At 33.2% G+C, this 19338-nt stretch overlaps 2 protein-coding genes and 1 long non-coding RNA gene across 10 annotated transcripts; 1 reads left to right on the top strand and 2 right to left on the bottom strand.

Annotated features, from left to right (window-relative positions):
* Positions 1–1635: 1635 nt before the first annotated feature.
* On the bottom strand, positions 1636–4489 carry LOC105183102 (uncharacterized). Of its 6 annotated transcripts, none has more exons than XR_003114201.1 (4): positions 3262–4489; positions 2706–3129; positions 2360–2546; positions 1636–2250 (listed from the first exon to the last, which is right to left on the bottom strand). It is a non-coding gene; the product is annotated as an uncharacterized LOC105183102 (long non-coding RNA). The 6 variants fall into 6 exon arrangements; XR_003114200.1 differs by having other exon boundaries at positions 2706–3115; positions 3262–4488; XR_003114203.1 differs by having other exon boundaries at positions 1638–2250; positions 2744–3115; positions 3262–4166.
* Positions 4490–5512: 1023 nt separating this feature from the next.
* Positions 5513–7331, bottom strand: LOC105183103 (uncharacterized). Its single transcript, XM_025306848.1, has 4 exons — positions 7116–7331; positions 6848–7011; positions 6026–6170; positions 5513–5879 (listed from the first exon to the last, which is right to left on the bottom strand). The coding sequence occupies exons 1-3, from the start codon at positions 7262–7264 to the stop codon at positions 6052–6054; spliced, it is 432 nt and encodes a 143-aa protein (XP_025162633.1). The 5' UTR covers positions 7265–7331; the 3' UTR covers positions 5513–5879; positions 6026–6051.
* A 3399-nt stretch (positions 7332–10730) lies between these two features.
* Positions 10731–18984, top strand: LOC105183104 (double-stranded RNA-specific editase 1). Of its 3 annotated transcripts, XM_011140975.2 has the most exons (7): positions 10731–11142; positions 11816–11862; positions 15808–16213; positions 16295–16408; positions 17009–17178; positions 18233–18773; positions 18857–18984. In XM_011140975.2, the coding sequence occupies exons 1-7, from the start codon at positions 11040–11042 to the stop codon at positions 18964–18966; spliced, it is 1491 nt and encodes a 496-aa protein (XP_011139277.1). In that variant the 5' UTR covers positions 10731–11039; the 3' UTR covers positions 18967–18984. The 3 variants fall into 3 exon arrangements, with proteins under 3 accessions (XP_011139277.1, XP_011139275.1, XP_011139276.1); XM_011140973.3 differs by having other exon boundaries at positions 15808–16408; XM_011140974.3 differs by lacking the exon at positions 10731–11142 and adding an exon at positions 11162–11365 and having other exon boundaries at positions 15808–16408.
* Positions 18985–19338: the final 354 nt, after the last annotated feature.

Below are 19338 nucleotides of genomic sequence, written 5' to 3'. Positions count from 1 at the left end.
TATTCGTTTTGATGACAAAAACACGCGCCTCGAAAGGAGAACACTTAATCGTTTCACTCATGTACGGTCACGGACATAAAGGTTGTCACTTTTTTTTTAATGACTTTCGGGACGCATCCCATCTTGAAAAAGATGAGAGCTGCTGCTCCGCCTGCGGAGCACGCCTGTGCTGCGATTCTGTAACTCGTTATTGTAGTGGAGTTAACGACAGTTTCGTTATCGTTGCGCAGCTTTTGTATACCGTAGAAAAGCTGCGCAACAATAACGAAACTGTCGTTAACTCCAATAACGAGTTACAGAATCGCAGCACTGCGCAGTAACTCACAACGAAAGGCGAGAAATGAAATATACGTGGTATGACATAAGTATGTCAACAATCATTGCGTTCAGCGGAGAAAACTGCTCAGTGAGCGATTAGTGACTAAATAAATACGATTTCACTTAAAATTTAATATACATACTAGTTCAATACCTTGCAAAAGACGCATTCCCATTTGAATGACTTGCACTATGTATCTATCCCTCCGCTACTGATTTTTCAAAATGTAAGAATTGGGTGCGGTCATGACACTCAACGGTTGAACAACTGTTGAATAATTTGTTAACGTTATTGGTCTGAATGTAAGGATCTAACAGTAAGGACCAATAGTCACTAATCGCTCATTGAGCGGTTTTCTCCGCTAAACGCAATGATTGTTGACATACTTATGTCATACCACGTATATTTCATTTCTTTCGTTGTAAGTTACTGCGCAGGCGTACTCCGCAGGCGGAGCAGCAGCTCTCATCTTCCTCGAGTCGGGATGCGTCCCGAAAGTCATTAAAAAAAAAAGTGACAACCTTTATGTCCGCGACCGTACATGAAATCTGGGATTTGTTCGTTCAAAATTATATTAAATATTATGAACCTGATACAAAATGCACAATTGACGAATAACTGCTTTCTTTTCGGGGACGCTGTCGATTTAAAATGTATATTCCACAGAAACCAGATAAGTACGGTTTAAAGATTGTTTTTTTGAACGATGCTCATTGGGTGCTTTCAGAACTACAACCGCTCACTGAGTGCTCAATGAGCTTTTACATTTGATTGGTATATTCTTTTAGATCTAAAAATATACACCAATCAGATGCAAGAGCTCACTTAGCGCTCAGTGAGCGGTTGTAGTACTGAATGCACCCATTGGGGGCGTTCAGCAGATTACAACAGTTGCAAATCGGTGAGCGAATAATCAGTGAGCGCTTAGTGATACTAAAGAGCCTGAAATCAAAGAGCCGCAAACTGTCTGCTAGGCAGGGGAATCTTTTTCCTCGCAAACATGGCGTCCCTTCGCGCGAAGTTCGAAACTAATATCTGAATCTCGTAAATGTATTAGTGTGATTATTCAAATAAAATTGAAATAAATTTACATAATCGTTTGAGAACGAACATAAGTTTTATTGAAAACAGTTATAATAATTATATATTATAACAATTATATTATATATTATAATAATTGTATTGAACATAATTATCTTTTAATAATTACATTATATTATTATTGCTGTTACTAAAATGTAGGTTCCCAGACAGCACATAATATTTACAAAATATTTTAGAAATATAGATCAAATATTTTATAGTTATTGTAATGTTCAACATTCTCTGCTATGAAAACAATTATAATAAATATGTAAAAATATGTCTGCAAAATATGTTTCATAAATCGATTTATAAGTCATAAGTTGTTTCATAAAAATATTAATGAAAAATGGTTTTCTTAAATATTTTTAGATATTTATTATAATCTTTTTCATATCTGAGAATCTCGAACATTACAATATTTATATAATATTTCACATCTATATCTCTAAAATATTTTGCTAACACTGTGTTCTATCTGGGTTATTGCATTCAATAGAAATTTCTTGTGACAACAATTAGACTAACATACTAAAAATAAAAACAGAATTACTTTACTCAATATCGTTGGAAGTCTCTGCTGACTAATAATAAAGTTTTATTTCATGCTTTTGCCTAACAAACGCGAGCCCATGCTGAAACTACCAAATTCTGAACCGGATTCTTTTCGTTCTTCATGACCAGTGAAAATTTTTAGTCGCATTTGAATGAATCTCTTCAGAATAGCTGTTGCAAGATTGTGACAAGCTGTTGCAAGATTGTGACCTACAAGTATTTGAGCAGTTGCAAAAAATTATAGGAATAAGGCTTCGAGTATTTGTTTGTAAATCTTCTCTGCTGAAATGTTCCTACAATATAAGATAAGAACCATAAAACAAAATCTTATGACATAACATCTAAACATATATATTTTCTAAAGGAAACAACTATTTTATAATTTTATAATTGCATTCATACCTCAGAAAGATAAAATTCATTTCCCATAGTACTTCTGTTTAATTTTTCTAACCATTGTTGCTGCAGATGAGGAATACAAGGGCACCTCCTGAACTTTATCCCAGTACTTATTTGAACAATTATTTGCACTACATACTCGTACCATGATGCAAATCAATATTTAAACACCGCAACATAACTACAAATACTGCAAAAATAATAAAGTAATTACATAATTTGAAATTATTCTTATAAATGTTTCATGCGACAGTAAATAGCCATCAAATCTCTTTAAGGAAATACAATAAAACAAGTTTGTAAAAGGTTATGTTCAAATTCCAGCAAGTTTTTTAGACAATGTATTTACATTAGAAACATGTTTCAAAAGATTTAATGTAAAATAACCTCGCAACCTTCTTATCTAGCAGACAGCTAGCGAACTGTACGATTTTTCCTCGCAAACATGACGTATTCTGACGTCATATAGTACAGCCAATCAAAAACGTGGAGGCAGTTTGCGGCTCTTTGATTTCAGGCTCTTTAAGTGATACGGATCGTGTCTGCTGAACGGGGATTTTAGCCTCAGAATACAGCGTGTCACGTGATCTTGCATTATTTTTCTAACCTTTTATACGATTTGTCAATTCGATTGAACTGATTAAATTTAACCATCAGGTGAAGAAAGAGCCGAAAGAAATTAAGCATTAGTGTGTTTAATAATTGGAAAAAATGGACGATTTGGATATTATAGCGTTATTTGCAGTGGATGATGGTTTTCTATAACATTTATTCTATAATAATATCAAAATAGTTAAACAAAGCTTAACACATGTAAAAATATTATTAAATGAAAAAAGAAGAAAAAGTTACTTGCAAGTACACTTTAAGAAACAAACAATATGTAATATATATTCAGTATTTACCTGATCGTAGTCTTGAGTGTACCTCGTTTGTGTCTGTTATACTATATTCGGCACCATTAAATGTATAGTTAACACTATACATATCATTATTACTAATGCGACAATTCATTATTTTTTCTTTTACATTTAATAAGTTTTATAAGTTCAGCTAATACATCCAAACACATGGGCGCCGCCATATTGTTTTCCAACATGTTGAGCTTAGGTAGCGAAGAAAATCTTTGGTGGAAAAAATGACGTCCGCTCCCTAAACATGTTGAGGAGCAGCAACTGATCAAAGTGCGTTCAGCAGACATCCACCCAACAGTTGTACAACAGTTTTACAACAGTTGTGTCTGCTGAACGCGGCCATTATATGTATAATGCGATATCTTACGTCGGAAGTGTAGACAAAGAACCAAATGAGGCTGTTCTTTCATACTATGTTAGAAAATTGTGCGAGCCTATTTATCATATCACATATGAGAAATATCACATGTGATAACTGGTTTACTTCTGTCCCAATTTGTGATAAATTAAAAAAAGAGTTCAATTTAACACTTGTAGGGACGATTAAAAAAATAAGCGCGAAATCCCTGCATCATTTAAGAAAATTCCAGAAGACGGTTCAAGCGCACAATTTTGTTATGTTGATGGCAAAATACTCATGTCATATAATCCAAAAAAGGAAAAAATTGTATTATTATTATCATCGCTACATACTAATGGTGTTATTGATAGTCGAAAAAACCCAAGATCGTATTGTTTTATAACAAAACCAAAGGAGGAACAGATACGTTCGATCAAAAGTGCCATCAATATAGTGTAGTTAGAAAAACGCTACGTTGGCCGATGCACATTTTTTATGATATGCTCGGTCAGGCCAACGTCAATTCATTTATTTTATATACTTTAAATGAAAATAATAAAAAATTAAAGAGAATACATTTTATTTATGATTTATGTTTAGTACTCGTTAAACCACTTTTGATCAAACGTTTATGTCTACCAACGCTACGCTTGAATTTACGACTTCAAATTGAAGTTTGTAAATACAAAGGATCTGCCAGAAGATCAAGATATCAGAGATCTTCTGGCAGAAAATAAAATGTCGAACCAAAGGCGCTGTAATTTGTGTCCACCAGCTTTGGACCGGAAAACTTTTTATAAATGCCTAAAATGTAAAAAAGCAATGTGTAGAGAACACGTAGCTAAAATTTGTATCAATTGCAGCCTAATTCAATAAAATTTGAAATTTCATTAATTTTTCTCATTTATTTTTTATAATTAATAAATTATCCAAAAAACATATTTTTACTGTTTATTTATTAACATTAAGCAATTATTCTAATAAAAAAATCAAGTTATTCACATTCGCATCATTTAGTCGCTACATAAAAAAATAGCAATTTCAACTGCTTGAAAAAATATACTTTTTGAAACTTTTTGAATATACTTTTTGAAGGTAAAAAAATTAATCTAAGGCTGGTATTCATAGTCAGGTCTTATATTTAAGACAGTCTTAAGTTCACTTTCAGATACTCTATAGCCAATGAAATGCTTTGTACAAAGTTTGAAGATAAACTTAAGACGGTCTTAAATATAAGATCCGACTATGAATACCGGCCATAGTTTCTTCAAGAACAACTCTTTAGCTTTCCAACGACCACCTATAAAAATATTTTATCTTTTTTTTTTCATGAAAATTCAGTTGTTTGAAAAAAAGTGATTTTCTAAGAAATTGTTTAATGCTTTCTTTCATTTTTCCATCATATTTTTTTTTCTTTTAAATATAACTATTTCTGACTAAAATTTTCAAAATTGTGAGTCTTTTTTCTTTCGATCGAAAAATCGTTGAAATTGCTTTTATAGAACCGGACATAATAAGTAACAAATTTCTCCGGGTTACGCTAACCCACGGTGGTGTGAATGGGAGAAAAATATAGTGTGGTGTCAGAGGATTAATAATGGAGCACGAAAAGTTGCATATCCGATATTGCTTACTTTTTCTGTTTAATCAACACAAAACCGCCGCAGAAGCAAAAAGAATGGTTTGTGCGACATATGGAGATAGCGTTGTGACCGATCGCGTTTGTCAATACTGGTTCAATAGATTCAAAACTGGTGATTTCGACGTTAACGACAAGCACCGCTCAGGACGGCCTGAGAAGATGGAAAATGATGAACTGCAAGTACTACTTGATGAAAACTCTGGCCAAACGTAACAACAGCTTGCAGAACAACTAGGAGTTAATCAAACAACAGTTTCTAGGCGATTACATGCACAGGGAATGATTCTGAAGGAACGAAGATAGAGTCCGCATGAACTCTCCGAAGGCGCCTTTAGGAACCGGCTGAACATTTGTCTCTCATTGCTTGTGCGACAAAAAAAGAAAAGTTTCTTGTGGAAAATAATAACGGGCGATGAAAAGTGGATTTATTACGACAATCCTAAATGGAAAAATGTAAACCCCGGCCAAGCGATACCTTCGACGCCAAAACGAAACATTTATGGACATAAAGTTCTGCTCTGTATCTGGTAGGACGAGAAGGGCGTACTATACTATGAGCTCCTGAGACTGGGCGAAACTGTCACTGCGGAGCGTTATAGTCAACAGTTGATCCGTTTGAACGATAATCTGGAGCAAAGAAGACCATTTACTGGCACAGGACGTCGTCCGATTATTCTGCTTCATGACAACGCTAAGACCCCATGTCGCTGCGGCGACCCAGCAAACTTTATTCGAGCTCGAATGGGAAATCCTACCTCACCCAGCATACTTGCCTGACATTGCGCCTTCTGATTATCATTTATTCCAGTCGATGCCGCACGGTCTCTCTGGCATACGCTTTCGAAATGAGGCCGATGTCCGAAAATGGGTCGATGAATTCATCGCATCCAAAGATGCCGCGTTCTTCCCATGAGGAATCTATTTTTTGCCCGAAAGATGGCAAAAGGTTGTAGAAAACGGAGGAAAATATTTTCATTAAAAAATAATGTATACATTTCATTTGGTGAATAAAATAATTCAGCCCAAAAACCTACAAAACTTATGCATAGACCTAATATGTTAACCAGGGAAAAAATTGCTTTGTAAAAATAACGTAAGTAAATCATTAATAAAAAAATACCTTATAATAACAGCATTATAAATCAAATATACCAATCATAAATAACACTTCTTAATATTATATCTAAATAGCCAAATATGCAAAAGCAGATTTTGCACAATATCTGCAGCAAATTTTGCTAGCAACTTGCCAATAGAAATACTATAGAATCTAATAACAGAGTATAATAACAGTCTGCTCGATATCAGTAGATCTCGTTCTAAGTTTGTCGTTCTAAGGTTCTAGGTTGTTATATTTTTTAGGTCGTTCTAGGTTGTCGTTCTAAGTTTATAAATGAAAATACTACAGATACTACATGCATTCTACCACCAATCTGTTAGCAGAGTCTATCAGCAGACTTTACCGACAGACAGAATAACAGTAGATTTGAAATACAAATAGCATCTATCTGTCGATAGATTCTGCTCAAATTTGCTGTTAATTTGTTGTCAAACTGCTAATAGATTGTTTACTAGGTACTCGATATGATACATACTGTCTGGTAGTACGTTTGGTCGAAGTCTTCTTTTCCCAGTTGAAATATCAAAAGCATCTTGATCAAAATGTGCTGAACAAACCCTTCCTCCAACTGGGACTGACTCCACAGTTAGTCCCAGTATATCGCACCACAGCTTCTTTATTTTTTCATTCTTTGGAAATCTATAAAATAATTACTTAGACGTGCTACTTTGTTATATTATTAATGTTTCACATTAATGACAGAATATAGTTATTATATAAGTAAATAGAATGTTCTTTCTTACCGGTAATATGATATATCGTGAGTTCTCTTTGGTTTTATTTGTCCTAACACTGAACGGCTTATAGTACGATTTTTGCACTGTTTTACAATACACAGCGGCATTATTTGTGTACAAAATTCGATATTTTTGATATTTTTCTTGTTTAACATTGGGCACTCTAACCTTTAAAGACCACAGCCAATCATCATTGCGGCCATTACATCAAAAATACCACGTGGTTAGGTTATCTGTTCTTTTTAACTGCACTACTGAACTTATAGATTTCTATATAAAGGCTCGTCTACAATAGCTGTAATACCTCGTCTAAAATAGAAGTCATAGAGTCGTAAGTCGTATAAATTGACCAATCGTGGTTGATTATTTTTTTCTTACAGGATTATGATTGGTCAATTTCTACGACTTACAACTCTACAGGCTCGTCTACATTAGCTGTAAGAGTAAGGCTGTAAGGTTGCAAGACACGAAATGAAATATTTTCATTCGTCGACAGCTTACGTTACAGCCTTACAGCCTTACTCTTACAGCTATTGTAGACGAGCCTTAAGACTTCTATTGTAGACGAGGTATAAGAAGTAAGCGTAAACGGTAAGAAATAAACCAATCACAGTCGATTATGACAAAAATAATCAATTGTGATTGGTCCATTTCTTACTGTTCACGCTTTCTTCTTAAGGCTCGTTTACATTAGCTGTAAAGGCTCGTCTACATTAGCTGTAAGAGTAAGGCTGTAAGGTTGCAAGACACGAAATGAAATATTTTCATTCGCTGACAGCTTACGTTACAGCCTTACAGCCTTACTCTTACAGCTATTGTAGACGAGCCTTTATACACAACGCATAAGAGAATCAACCAATCAGAGTTCTTCATTTCTATCCTGAGGAGGGAAATGAAGAAAACTAATTAGTTTATTCTCTTATGCGTTATGTATTATGTGTTATGTAAAAGCCTGTACTCTTGCCCATAGGGCCGTATTTATAGTCAGGACTAAAGCTAGCGGCACACAGTGCTTGTTTTCGTGCTGGATTGCTTGCTGGATGAAAATACTGCGTTCTGATTGGTGCATTTCCACCCATCTTCGAAAATGTACCAATCAAAACGCAGTATTTTCAGCAAGCAATCCAGCACGAAAACAAGCACCGTGTGCCGCTGGCTTTATTTATAAGATCATCTTAAGACAGACAGAGGGCAAGAATACAGGCTTTTGCATAACACATAATATATAACACATAAAAAAATAAATCAATTAGTTTTCTTCATTTCCCTCCTCAGAGCAGAAATGAAGAACTCTGATTGGTTGATTCCCTTATGCGTTGTGTATTATGCGTTATGCAGAAGTCTGTGCTCTGGCCCTTAAGACGCGCTCTAGTTTCATAGGCTGCGTTCCGAAATTCACTGCCAGTACTGAAAATATATAATTTGTGTCACGTATACTATAGATTTTCAGTACTGGCAGTGAATTTTGGAATGCAGCCATAGTCGACGAATAAGCAAACACTTGGGCAAATTCTCAAGTTGTGACTTGATCAAGACAATCTTATTGTAGAACGCCTTATTATGTTTCATAAACGTTTCTTATTTGACATAAGTACAGACTTGAGGTGTTCTTATTGCTTGTTATTTCATAATCGTTTAAGAACATCTTATATGACGTATATATCGGCAAATAAGACGGTCTTCGTCAAGTCGTGTCGAAAGATGACTTAAGATACTAACCTCATTATTTTACCCATTTAAATACAGCAGTATAATTGTATTGAAGTGGCTTGTAATTTTTTATCCATGATGAATCTTGAAGAACCACAAAATATTGAAATTCCAACTTATTGTACCAGTTCAGCAGTGCAACTAAAAAGAATAGACCCAGAAATAAAGCCCCTTGCACAATGCCAGGCAACAAGCAATAAGAATAAAAATAGACCAATCACAATCGACTATTACAAGAATAATCTATTGTGATTAGTGTATTTTTATTCTTATTGCCTGTTGCCTGGCATTGTGCAAGGGGCTTTAGGGGACGGTGCAATAACCCGAACTTTAAGGCCGATATTCATAGTCGGATCTTATATTTAAGACCGTCTTAAGTTTATCTTCAAACTCTGTACAAAGTATTTTATTAGCTATACAGTATCTGAAAGTGAACTTAAGACGGTCTTAAATATAAGACCTGACAATGAATACCAGCCTAGTTGAGGGGAGTGAAGCTACTGCGCGACGGAAGAACTATAGTCACGTGGTACATTTGGTGCCACACAGATGATTGGCTATAAAATACTTATAAAGCAATGATTAGTTATAAACCATAAATGCGCGAAATGCAACAAGTAAGAAATATTGTATTAACAATTGTATATGTGTGGTAGGATATATCTGTGTGGTAGGAATAAAATGTTTTACTTATAAATCAATATATATTAAAATATTAATAGTGTTATATAAATATATGTCATTAGATGTCATTAGATGTCAGAAATAAATAGTAAAAGGTTGTGTATAAATTTGAGAACTATGGAATGTTTTTAAATGTATTTAATTTTACAAGTATACAATGAATATAATAGGTTTTGCAATAATACTATTAAAGAAATTTGTAAATAAATAAAATGCTATGTAGAAATAACTGGAAAAGTACTTTTATTTCGTTACACATAAAAATTGTGATTTAATTAGTTTTGTAATTGCATATAATTTGCCAGAGGAAATATATATTCACGGTTTTTATATCAAATAATCAAAATTTTTTCATAAAGCTTAATTCAGAATAGCACAATATTGCTAATTCATATTAACCCATGTAAAATGTTATAAAGGATGTTCCAAAAGTAACGGACCATCCTAATAACTCTTCAGTATTGAAGTTTCAAGGGAAATGATCTGAATAAAAGTTGTAGGGATTTAAGTGAGCTACTTTATGATGACCTTGACTTTGACCTTTACCTTTATTTTCAAGGTCATTTGAAGATCAACTTGCGTTTTTTAAATAGAAACCCTTATTTTTTATTACACTGTTTTTTCTACTAGTTAATTTGAACAACTTTTATCTAAAACATTTTTTTATTTGTCTAATATTTTTTGAGATATTCGAGGAAAATTTGATAACTTTTTCAATATTTAACTTACAATATCTCATTACCTATTTGTCAGAAGAAAAAGTGGTACTAAACTTTCTTGCTTTATTTAGTCTCAAAAATATATTGTTAAAATAGCGCCTGATTTTTGTTAATTTGATGATTTTGAAATTTCTAAAAGTCAGTAAATAAAATTTAACAACTTATTGTTTTTTAATGTAATTATTTAATATTTTACAAAACTTTATTATCTGATAAAATATTGTTGATTGTCTCGCACAAACACTGTTAAGTCAGCCTATTCTACTCTACTCGATTTATCGGACAGCATTGAGTCGTCATAAATCATGAAGATAGTAGATGGTCATGTTTATCATATCTTTCAGTCCTAGTGGAACTAACTCGAACTCGATTTATCGTAAACACCCTCTACAAACTTACCAAGGAGCACGATTTTGTTGATTTCGCGCTTGCGCTTTTTCTATGTTCATTTGAAGCAACATTTCTATAGGCTCGGGTTGGTGAACTCGGCCGTTTGCCATTGTGGAAGGAAGAAGCAACAGTGGAACACTTGCTTACATGTGTCAATTAACACTTCTGAAGCGGACTGGCTTTGCATCAAATTAGCTCGCACGGGATCATCGCTCCCGCTTTCCAGTTTGAAGTTGGAATACATCATATTTTGTGAGAATCGGATTGGAGGCTCTTGGAGCAATTCTGTAGAAGAATTGGGGTAAATCCTTAACGGGAGAACTCGCCTGATAAGGCGGTGTGCCGTTGGCACACCTGAGGGTTTGATTTCTGCGCAGCTGCGAATTGGCAGCTAGGACAGAACGGCGTATGCTGTAAAGACTGGCCAATGGCATTTTGCCGGCGCTATAAAGAAGAAGAAGAAGAACAGATCCCTAGTATCTCCACCAATGAAGTCATGTCCCTCTCCAGTGTCGGGAACAATTATGCCAGTGAGTTTCGGTTCAGTATTTATTATTCTTGTTTAAGGACGGATGTGAAGCATCTTAAGAATTGATCTTGCTGCATGGAATTTTCCTGAACTTTATTGTCGTTCACGCTGTGAATCAAGAACGTATCGCGCCGATTCTTATAACGGAATTTAGCCAACGAATTAATAACAGATCAGTGACAAAATGTATACAAGGAACAGGCAAAACCAAAACTACGGCAGTGGTGAGATTATTCATTGGAAATGCAAAGACCTCATAGTCGTCATGTCATTATCGACGCGCATCGCGAGTACAACAACGTCCTGTTAAGTGTACTCGAGCAAAACTAATATATAAATATATATATATATATACACATATATATATATATATTTATGATATTTTTATGCCTGTGATGATAAATAAATTTGACCGCTATGAATTTTGTATTAATAATTACAAGCGATATGGCACAGCTAGTTCATTTTTATAATCTAGACGCCGGATTAATAAGAAGATTCTTAGTGATTACCGCCGAATACATAGTTCGATCGATATCGCTCTTGGGCATTTTTGTTTCTCGGTTGATAGAGTTGGCTATACGATTTCATGTTAATATATTTTTGATTATATTTCATATTAATATATTTTTGCTTTATATATTTGTAAATATTTTTTTTATTTTTTGTTGTAGCACGGAATTCGAATTCCCAAATGTCAGGATCTGGTCCACCTTCTACTGTAAGTTTCTTATGTACTTACTCTCTTTTCGAGTTTATTCCATATTTCTACATATGATTATCGACACAATTGGGTGGGAAATAAATAAAAGTAAATACTGAGCAATAATTTATGATCATGAATAATATTTCATCAATAACTACGTTTACACAGCAACGTTAATCCGGATTAATACCAACTGTAGTTAGTGAATTCTTTGATCCGATTAGTATATTCTTTTAGATCTAAAAATATACTCAAATTAGATTCCAGACTACATTAACTATGGTAGTTACTAATCCGAATTAACATTGCCATGTAAACATAGTTTATGTTGAAAAAATACATATAGAGTGCAGAGTGATATATTTAGCAAATATACTTTTAACTAATTTACATGTTGATTTCTACTGCCAAAGTGCTAATTTACAATAAAAAGGAATAAATAAATTACAAAAATTAATAAAGGTTTGAACAAAATAATTTGTATTAAATTCAGGAAGATTTATTTAGAAGTTAGAGTCAAAGTGTGTCTGTAAAAGTATCAAAACTGGTTCACTACAGCAAAATATGAAACATTAATCTTCAATCATGATTCTTATATATATATATATATATATATAAAAGATATATATATATATATAATGATTCTATTATAAAGCAGATTTTATAATAGAAGTTATAAGGTAATAAGAATATTGACTAATTGCAATTAATTATTCTCCTTACAGCCAAAGAATAATAAATTGTGATTGATCAATTTTTTGTTACAACCTTACAACTTAGAACTTTGCAACTTCTATTATAGACCTTGCTTATGGTTTATTATTTAATTAAAATAAGTTATGCTATAAGTAATTTATTTTGGAATACAGTAAATAAAATTATTATGAATGGGTTAATTTATTATTATTTATTATTAAATATTTATAACTTTTTAACTGTATGAAAAAATAAAGGTAATTATGCATATTAAGGGATATCTTCCCAATAATCTTGAATTTCATATATATTGTCAAGGACATTTCTCTGAGTAATTCGCAAAAAATTTTAGGGAGTGGTCATTGTTTATTAAAAAGTTATTAACAAAAGAATTTTCATAAATGACAGTCTCTTCTCCATATTTATTTGTTTATGCATGCAAAATATGTATATGACAAAAAATATGTAGTTGACAAAAGAGAAACAGAATTCTTCCTTTTGCACTTTCCATCTTCAAAAAATAATTTGACCCTAATTGATCCTAACCTAACCTGACCTAATGACTTAATTCAACTTAAATTGCTGTTATTTTTGGTATTAGGAAATAAAGTCAAATAAAATTGTTATATTGTAAGATATTGCACATTTATCTACTTTTTAATTTATTTTATTATTAAATATAGAACAATCTGTTTTATAAATAACAATGCACTCAAAAATATATAAAGAATATTTATGTTCAAACAAAAATTCAACAAATAAATTCAGAAATATATAATGGTATTTTTGTAAAAAGAAAGTAGTCAAATGAAATGGCGATGTTATAAGTTGTTGTACATACTAACATAACTGAAGAAATGCAATAACATAATCTCTCTTTGATTATCATTTATATTTATACTTCTTTCGACTATAATGTACGATATTGTCACTTACTATATATTGTTGTTTTGCATAGTATTACTTTTCGATGAAATAATTATAGATTAATTAGATATGTTTGTAATATGTTCCATCTTGCGTAGAGGCCTTGCTAATCTTTTCAATATATTACATATGATGGAAAGATTATTAATATTATCATTAGGCAAACAGGTTGATTCACAGGTTGGTTTTGTATATAGATTTAATTTTTATTATATAGAAATTATATAGAAATTTGCAAACTTCAGTGAAATAGACTATTATATATTTAATTTTGCGGTAAAATTATTGGTTAATATAAAACTTATATTTTCGGATCTTTTCCTATAAAAAACTTATCACTTCTCCTTCCCTTAAAACCTTATATATATGCTTTTTCATAACTAATTCTATTATAATTATTGCAAAAAATCACGATGTTTAGTGCAGTAATACTTCTGAATATTTACTAAAACTTTTTTTATTAATAATTTTTTAATAAACAATGACCGCTAACTGAAACTTTTTGTAAGTTACTCAGAGACATATCTTTGATAACATATATGAAGTTCAAGATCATTAGTGAGGTGTCATTTAATGTATAATTACCAAAATAAATAGTTTTTATTTTGGAAGAAAGTAAATACCATTAAAATAATTTTGTCATATTTTGACAAAATTGATCTATGATGTAAGAGGCAGGAAAGAAAGTAAAAGGAATCTAAATATTATTACATGCAATTAATTCTTAAATATAAATATATTTATAGATAATCACTCGTCACTTCTTTTATAGATTATATTAATATTTCTCATTAATATTGTATGATATTCTTACAGAATATCATATGAAATTCTTACACAATATATCATACTAATTTCATATTATAATTTGCTTCTAATAATCATATAATATACTATTGATATTAAAAACTATCCCTTAAAAATTTTCAGTTTAAGTAAACTTTTACCTTTCATATTCTATTGCCAAAAATACATTGCTGTTGCATCATTTTTCACACAATGATACATATCTTTTTAAATAAATCTATATTTGTGTTATTTTACTAAACATATCTTATATATACACATTCTATATTAATTATATATTTCATTATATTTGATATTGTACAAATATATAAGTAGTTTTACAAATATTATATTTTTATATTTACTCATATAATTTACTTGCTTCCCTAAAAAGAATTTTACTTCAGAGGTAAAATGATCAAAAGACAGAAAACTGTTCAGTTATAAGCTTAGATATTTATATACATAGAAATTTATATAACATTATATTCTGAAAAATGAAATGGTTTAAGAAGATAAAGTTTTTGCATCTAAATGACTTGTAAATAATAAGTATTTTTTTTTTCTTTTTTTACAAGTTAATAATTTCAAGCATTTATTATGCAGAGTAACAACTGGAGAAGGATTATTTTCAATTATATAATGCAGTAGCAAAGTTACTATAGTTATTCCAAATATGAATTCCGTTTCCTGTCAGAATACTATTCCACTTGCATGTACTAATTAGTGGTTCCTACTTTCCCCTCCCCTGCAACGCAGGTTCTAGTAGCTATACAACAATACCGAGGAGGTGCATTCGACCAGGGACTAGGTCGTCAGTTGCCCACATAGCATACCCTACATAGGCCGTTTTCTTGGTAGTTCGTACTGAACTCGTGAACTAAGCAAGTTCTTATGCTGCAGAAATGATCTAAGCGTCCCACTTGCGGCATTAATTGTGTGATGCGTTTTCGGACACTTGGACATTTTATCCAAATTAAAACATCAGTTTTCATCATTGTCCAGATCCTATAATATTCTATAATAATGATAATTAACGCATTTACTAGTATCGATGCTTTTTACTCTCGAAGGTGGTTTAATTTTTGCAGTAAAAAAGAACACAGTTGCAACATAAACATAAACAGATATAAACAATCGCAATTTTCTATTAGTAATCGTAGGCAGATGGATAAGTGAATTTAACCCAAAAGCATGAGCCGACTATCCACCTACGATCATTTCTGGACCTTTTATTTATGTTACACTTCATAAAGTGGTCCAAACGTTCGAGATCCACAACAAAAGAGGAGTAAAATCTCATTATTCTTATCTTTAAAAATGTTTATTACGTCGAACACCATTTATTGGTGGTACACATCATCAGTTCTGAACAAACTCGGCTCAGTCATGAGTAAAGAGACGTTGGCCACAGTAAAGGTGACCTGGTTGGTATAAGCTATGGGGGTAGCGTTTAATTGCTTTAAAGTGCACGTACGATGCTAGACCTTGGTGGGGTAGCACAACCGTAGAGGTTCCTTGTGTAGCGGCGACCCACCCTATGTTTTGCAGTATAATACAAAGGGAAGTTACCAATCGTCGCAATCTGCATCCCATCAGCAAAGCAATTACAAACAAGGAAGCGCACAACAAAATTTACCCAGCGTCAAATCACAGCAGCAGCCGCAACAACAGCAGCAGCAATCGCAGCAGCAGCAGCAACCACAACAACAATCGATGCAAATGACATCAGCCTCTGCACCGACACGGCCATTACCGCAAGTAAAACAGCAAGTAACATCTCAGCAACAATTACAGCAACAAGGACAGCAGCAGCAGCCGCCGCCGCAGCAGCAGCAGCAGCAGCAGCAGCAGCAATCACCGCAGCATCAGCAGGGTCAACAACAATCGGTGCAACAGCAGCAGTCGTCGCCTCAGGCTCCACTGCCTCAACGATTGAAGCCGATCTTGAAGCAAAGTGTGTTGCAACCGACCGTGTGTCTCACTGCTACTCCACAATCCAAGACCTCTCAGCCTAATGTACCTCCACCGCTTTCAGCTGCGTCAACCTCTAGTAATGTCAAAACTGAAAGTGTAGACAAGGGAGATATGTCTGAGAATATGAACATCGATCTGCAGGAGCAACCGAGGTGGCGAAGGAAGACACCTGGATGTAAGTGTTTTTAGAATGCAATTTGTATACTTTAACATCGACATATATTTGTTGCTTCTAGAATTAATGTAATTCGCATACTTGAAACGGTCGCACCTTCTCGCTCTTTATTGCAGACGTCTATTAATTTGTTTTATTTAATAAGTACATGAATATAATTATATTACCGTTACTTACAACACTTACCTCGATGAGCTTCGGAATACATCCCGTGTATCCAAGAGGAAAATTTAGTTTCTGAGAATAACTTAGAATAGAAGAAAATTATTGAATACGGATGCATTGTGAAACTCGTGGAAAAGAAAAAGTGTTGCTGTCTTTTCGTCACTGTCTGAACAATGTAACTTGAAGTCTGCAAACGTAAAAACAAGAAACACGCACGTTAGTCACTGATATCGAAACTACACATTAATGATGACAATTCACTGCGCAAATTTGAAGATCTAGGAGACGCGTCGAACGCTCCGGTGAATGTTGCATCCACCGTTAGACTTTGACCCTCCGGCAGTCGGTGTGAACTTTTGTTTGCTGATACGCATGATAAATCACAATTGCTTGCATTGTCACATGTATACGCATCTAATATTATTATCTGTGTAGTTAAAGTGAACAAAAAGCTGAAGCGACTTCGTATGAATCAACGTTTGAGGAAGACCCTGCAGCCTAAGAACGCGATCATGGTATTAAACGAGATGAAAGCTGGATGTCAATTTACATTCCCCGAAACACCAGGCCACGTGTCAAATTCGCTCTATCTCGTTCACGCGGAGGTAAGGCTGCGGGATAATCTTTACATGATGCGCTACTTTTTAGACATCACCTTGGAAGCTTCAATGTGTTCTGTTAACCCATTAATACTGGCTGGGACAGAAATTTCACGTTAATTTCAATGTTATGAATTTTTATGAAAATGCTCGAAAATTTTAATCCAAAGTACATTACTAGGGGTTTTCGAGGTCGCTCTTTCCGAATCCGCTGCGAAAATCATAAAAAAATGAGTGTTTGTATTGATTTGTAACAATTTTTTCTAAAAAATGCGATTTTTTCTCGTCAATTTTTTTTTTAAATCATAGATTTCATCTTGATAAAAATGTTGAATATTATTGAAAAGTACTCCAATCGTGTTCTCGAGACTTGTAATTTCAAAAATATATATCTGGACGTAAAATTTTCTGTACTTTTCAAATCTGTAATAAAAAATATAAGTTTTACCAAAAAAATCAACGTTGGACTCCGTTAGGCCCAAAAAGTACATCGGACCCAAATTTGGGGCCTACCACGTAAAAGAACTCGATCAACAGGACAACTTTTATTTTGGATAATTTTTCATAAAAATACACTCATAACGAGTTATTCAACCGAGTTCCCAAGGATCCGACGATATCTATAGTGATATATGCATATGGTCGCCATATTGAAATTACTAAATTGCAAAAAATTTCAGAACCACATATATTTTAAGTACAAGTCTCGAGGACACGAATGGAATACTTTTCAGTAATATTCAATATTTTTATCAAGATAAAATCCATGATTTAAAAAAAAAATTGACGAGAAAAAATTGCATTTTTTCGCATTGGAAAAAAACCGTTACAAATCAATACAAACACTCATTTTTTTATGATTTTCGCAGCGGATTCGGAAAAAGTGACCTCGAAAATCCCTAGTAATGTACTTCAGATTAAAATTTTCGAGCATTTTCGTAAAAATTCATAACATTAAAATCAACGCGAAATTTCTGCCCCAGTTGGCATTAACTTAAATAATTTGCGTATTCTTACCTTTAATATAATGCTTCCTCAATGCTAATATATATAATTATAGCTCGATGGTAAAACTTATGTTGGACAAGGCTTGTCGAAGCCACTTGCTCGTCAAGCCGCAGCAGAGAATGCTTTAAAAGCGTTGTTATTAGAAAAAATGACAGCTGCATCTATGAAAGCGCGTATAGATGCCGAATCAGATGGACAAGCCAATTCATCTTCGGATACTATGAAGGATGAAAGCAACGAAGATGTGTCAATGGATAACAATTCCGCTGAGGATGAGATCCCATGGAGCTCATTAGCCAGTTTCGCACTTTATAAGCTTTTCCTCGAATGGCACAATCAGGGCACGTCAGTCCCGGTCACACGTCCTGGTTTGCCAGCTGCAAAAGGAGTTAAGAAAGAGAGTGCTGGTGGCTCTCCCAGGGCTCCTACTCAGAAGGAACTACCACCGAATCCTACGAACATACATCCGGTTATGTTGCTGAATCAAATGAGACCCGGGTTAACGTACGTAGAAGTTAACCGTCTTGGTAATCCACCAAACACGACGTTCACTCTATCTGTTGAAGTTAACGGAGTCAGCTATTCAGGAACAGGTATGTATGTTTCGTAAAATGATTGTATCGTGAAATGTTGAAACTATTGATATGTATTTACGTGAAAATTATTATCGTTTTAGCCAAGAACAAGAAAGATGCTAAAAAAGCAGCGGCCAAGGCAGCGTTATTATCATTATACAGCTTAACTTATCCTGATGAAATTGCTAAAGAACCTATGCAAATAGATTAAAGCAAATGAAACGCCCGATATTTTAAGTCTCTGTACTGTCTTTTTTTTCCTATGTTTGCCTTGACAGACCTATGAATTATAACATTACATTAATAATTGTCAAATTATTACGCATAAACATTCATATTATTTGCATGAAAAAATTAGAAATTTTGAGATATTCTCATGATTACTATATAGTGTAATAGTATATCTCTATTTAATAATATGAAAAACGCGTTATGATCACTTTTTATGATATCGTCATGAACGCAATCACTAAAGATTTAATTGATCAAAAATTATCCTCCAATTTGCTGAAAATTCTTCATATGTCTAAGGATGGAATAAATTTTAGAGAAGTATAATTTATAAATGGCATTACGTAAAAAT

Source organism: Harpegnathos saltator, unplaced genomic scaffold (genome assembly GCF_003227715.2).
Source record: "Harpegnathos saltator strain DR-91 unplaced genomic scaffold, Hsal_v8.6 scaffold806, whole genome shotgun sequence".
NCBI classification, from domain to species: domain Eukaryota; kingdom Metazoa; phylum Arthropoda; class Insecta; order Hymenoptera; family Formicidae; genus Harpegnathos; species Harpegnathos saltator.
The sequence above is the reverse complement of the archived record's forward strand: the minus strand, read 5'-3'. Positions and strand labels throughout refer to the sequence as shown.

Excerpts from the sequence above, each read along its gene's own strand:
- LOC105183103 (XM_025306848.1), bottom strand. The coding sequence starts at position 7,264 with ATGTTAAACAAGAAAAATATCAAAAATATCGAATTTTGTACACAAATA. Across the intron at positions 7,012-7,115 it reads CACGATATATCATATTACCG|ATTTCCAAAGAATGAAAAAA; the intron begins GTAAGAAAGAAC and ends ATTATTTTATAG. Across the intron at positions 6,171-6,847 it reads ACCAAACGTACTACCAGACA|ATTCCTCATGGGAAGAACGC; the intron begins GTATGTATCATA and ends GGCAAAAAATAG.
- LOC105183104 (XM_011140973.3), top strand. The coding sequence starts at position 11,040 with ATGGCATTTTGCCGGCGCTATAAAGAAGAAGAAGAAGAACAGATCCCT. Across the intron at positions 17,179-18,232 it reads TCTATCTCGTTCACGCGGAG|CTCGATGGTAAAACTTATGT; the intron begins GTAAGGCTGCGG and ends ATATAATTATAG. Across the intron at positions 18,774-18,856 it reads AGTCAGCTATTCAGGAACAG|CCAAGAACAAGAAAGATGCT; the intron begins GTATGTATGTTT and ends TTATCGTTTTAG.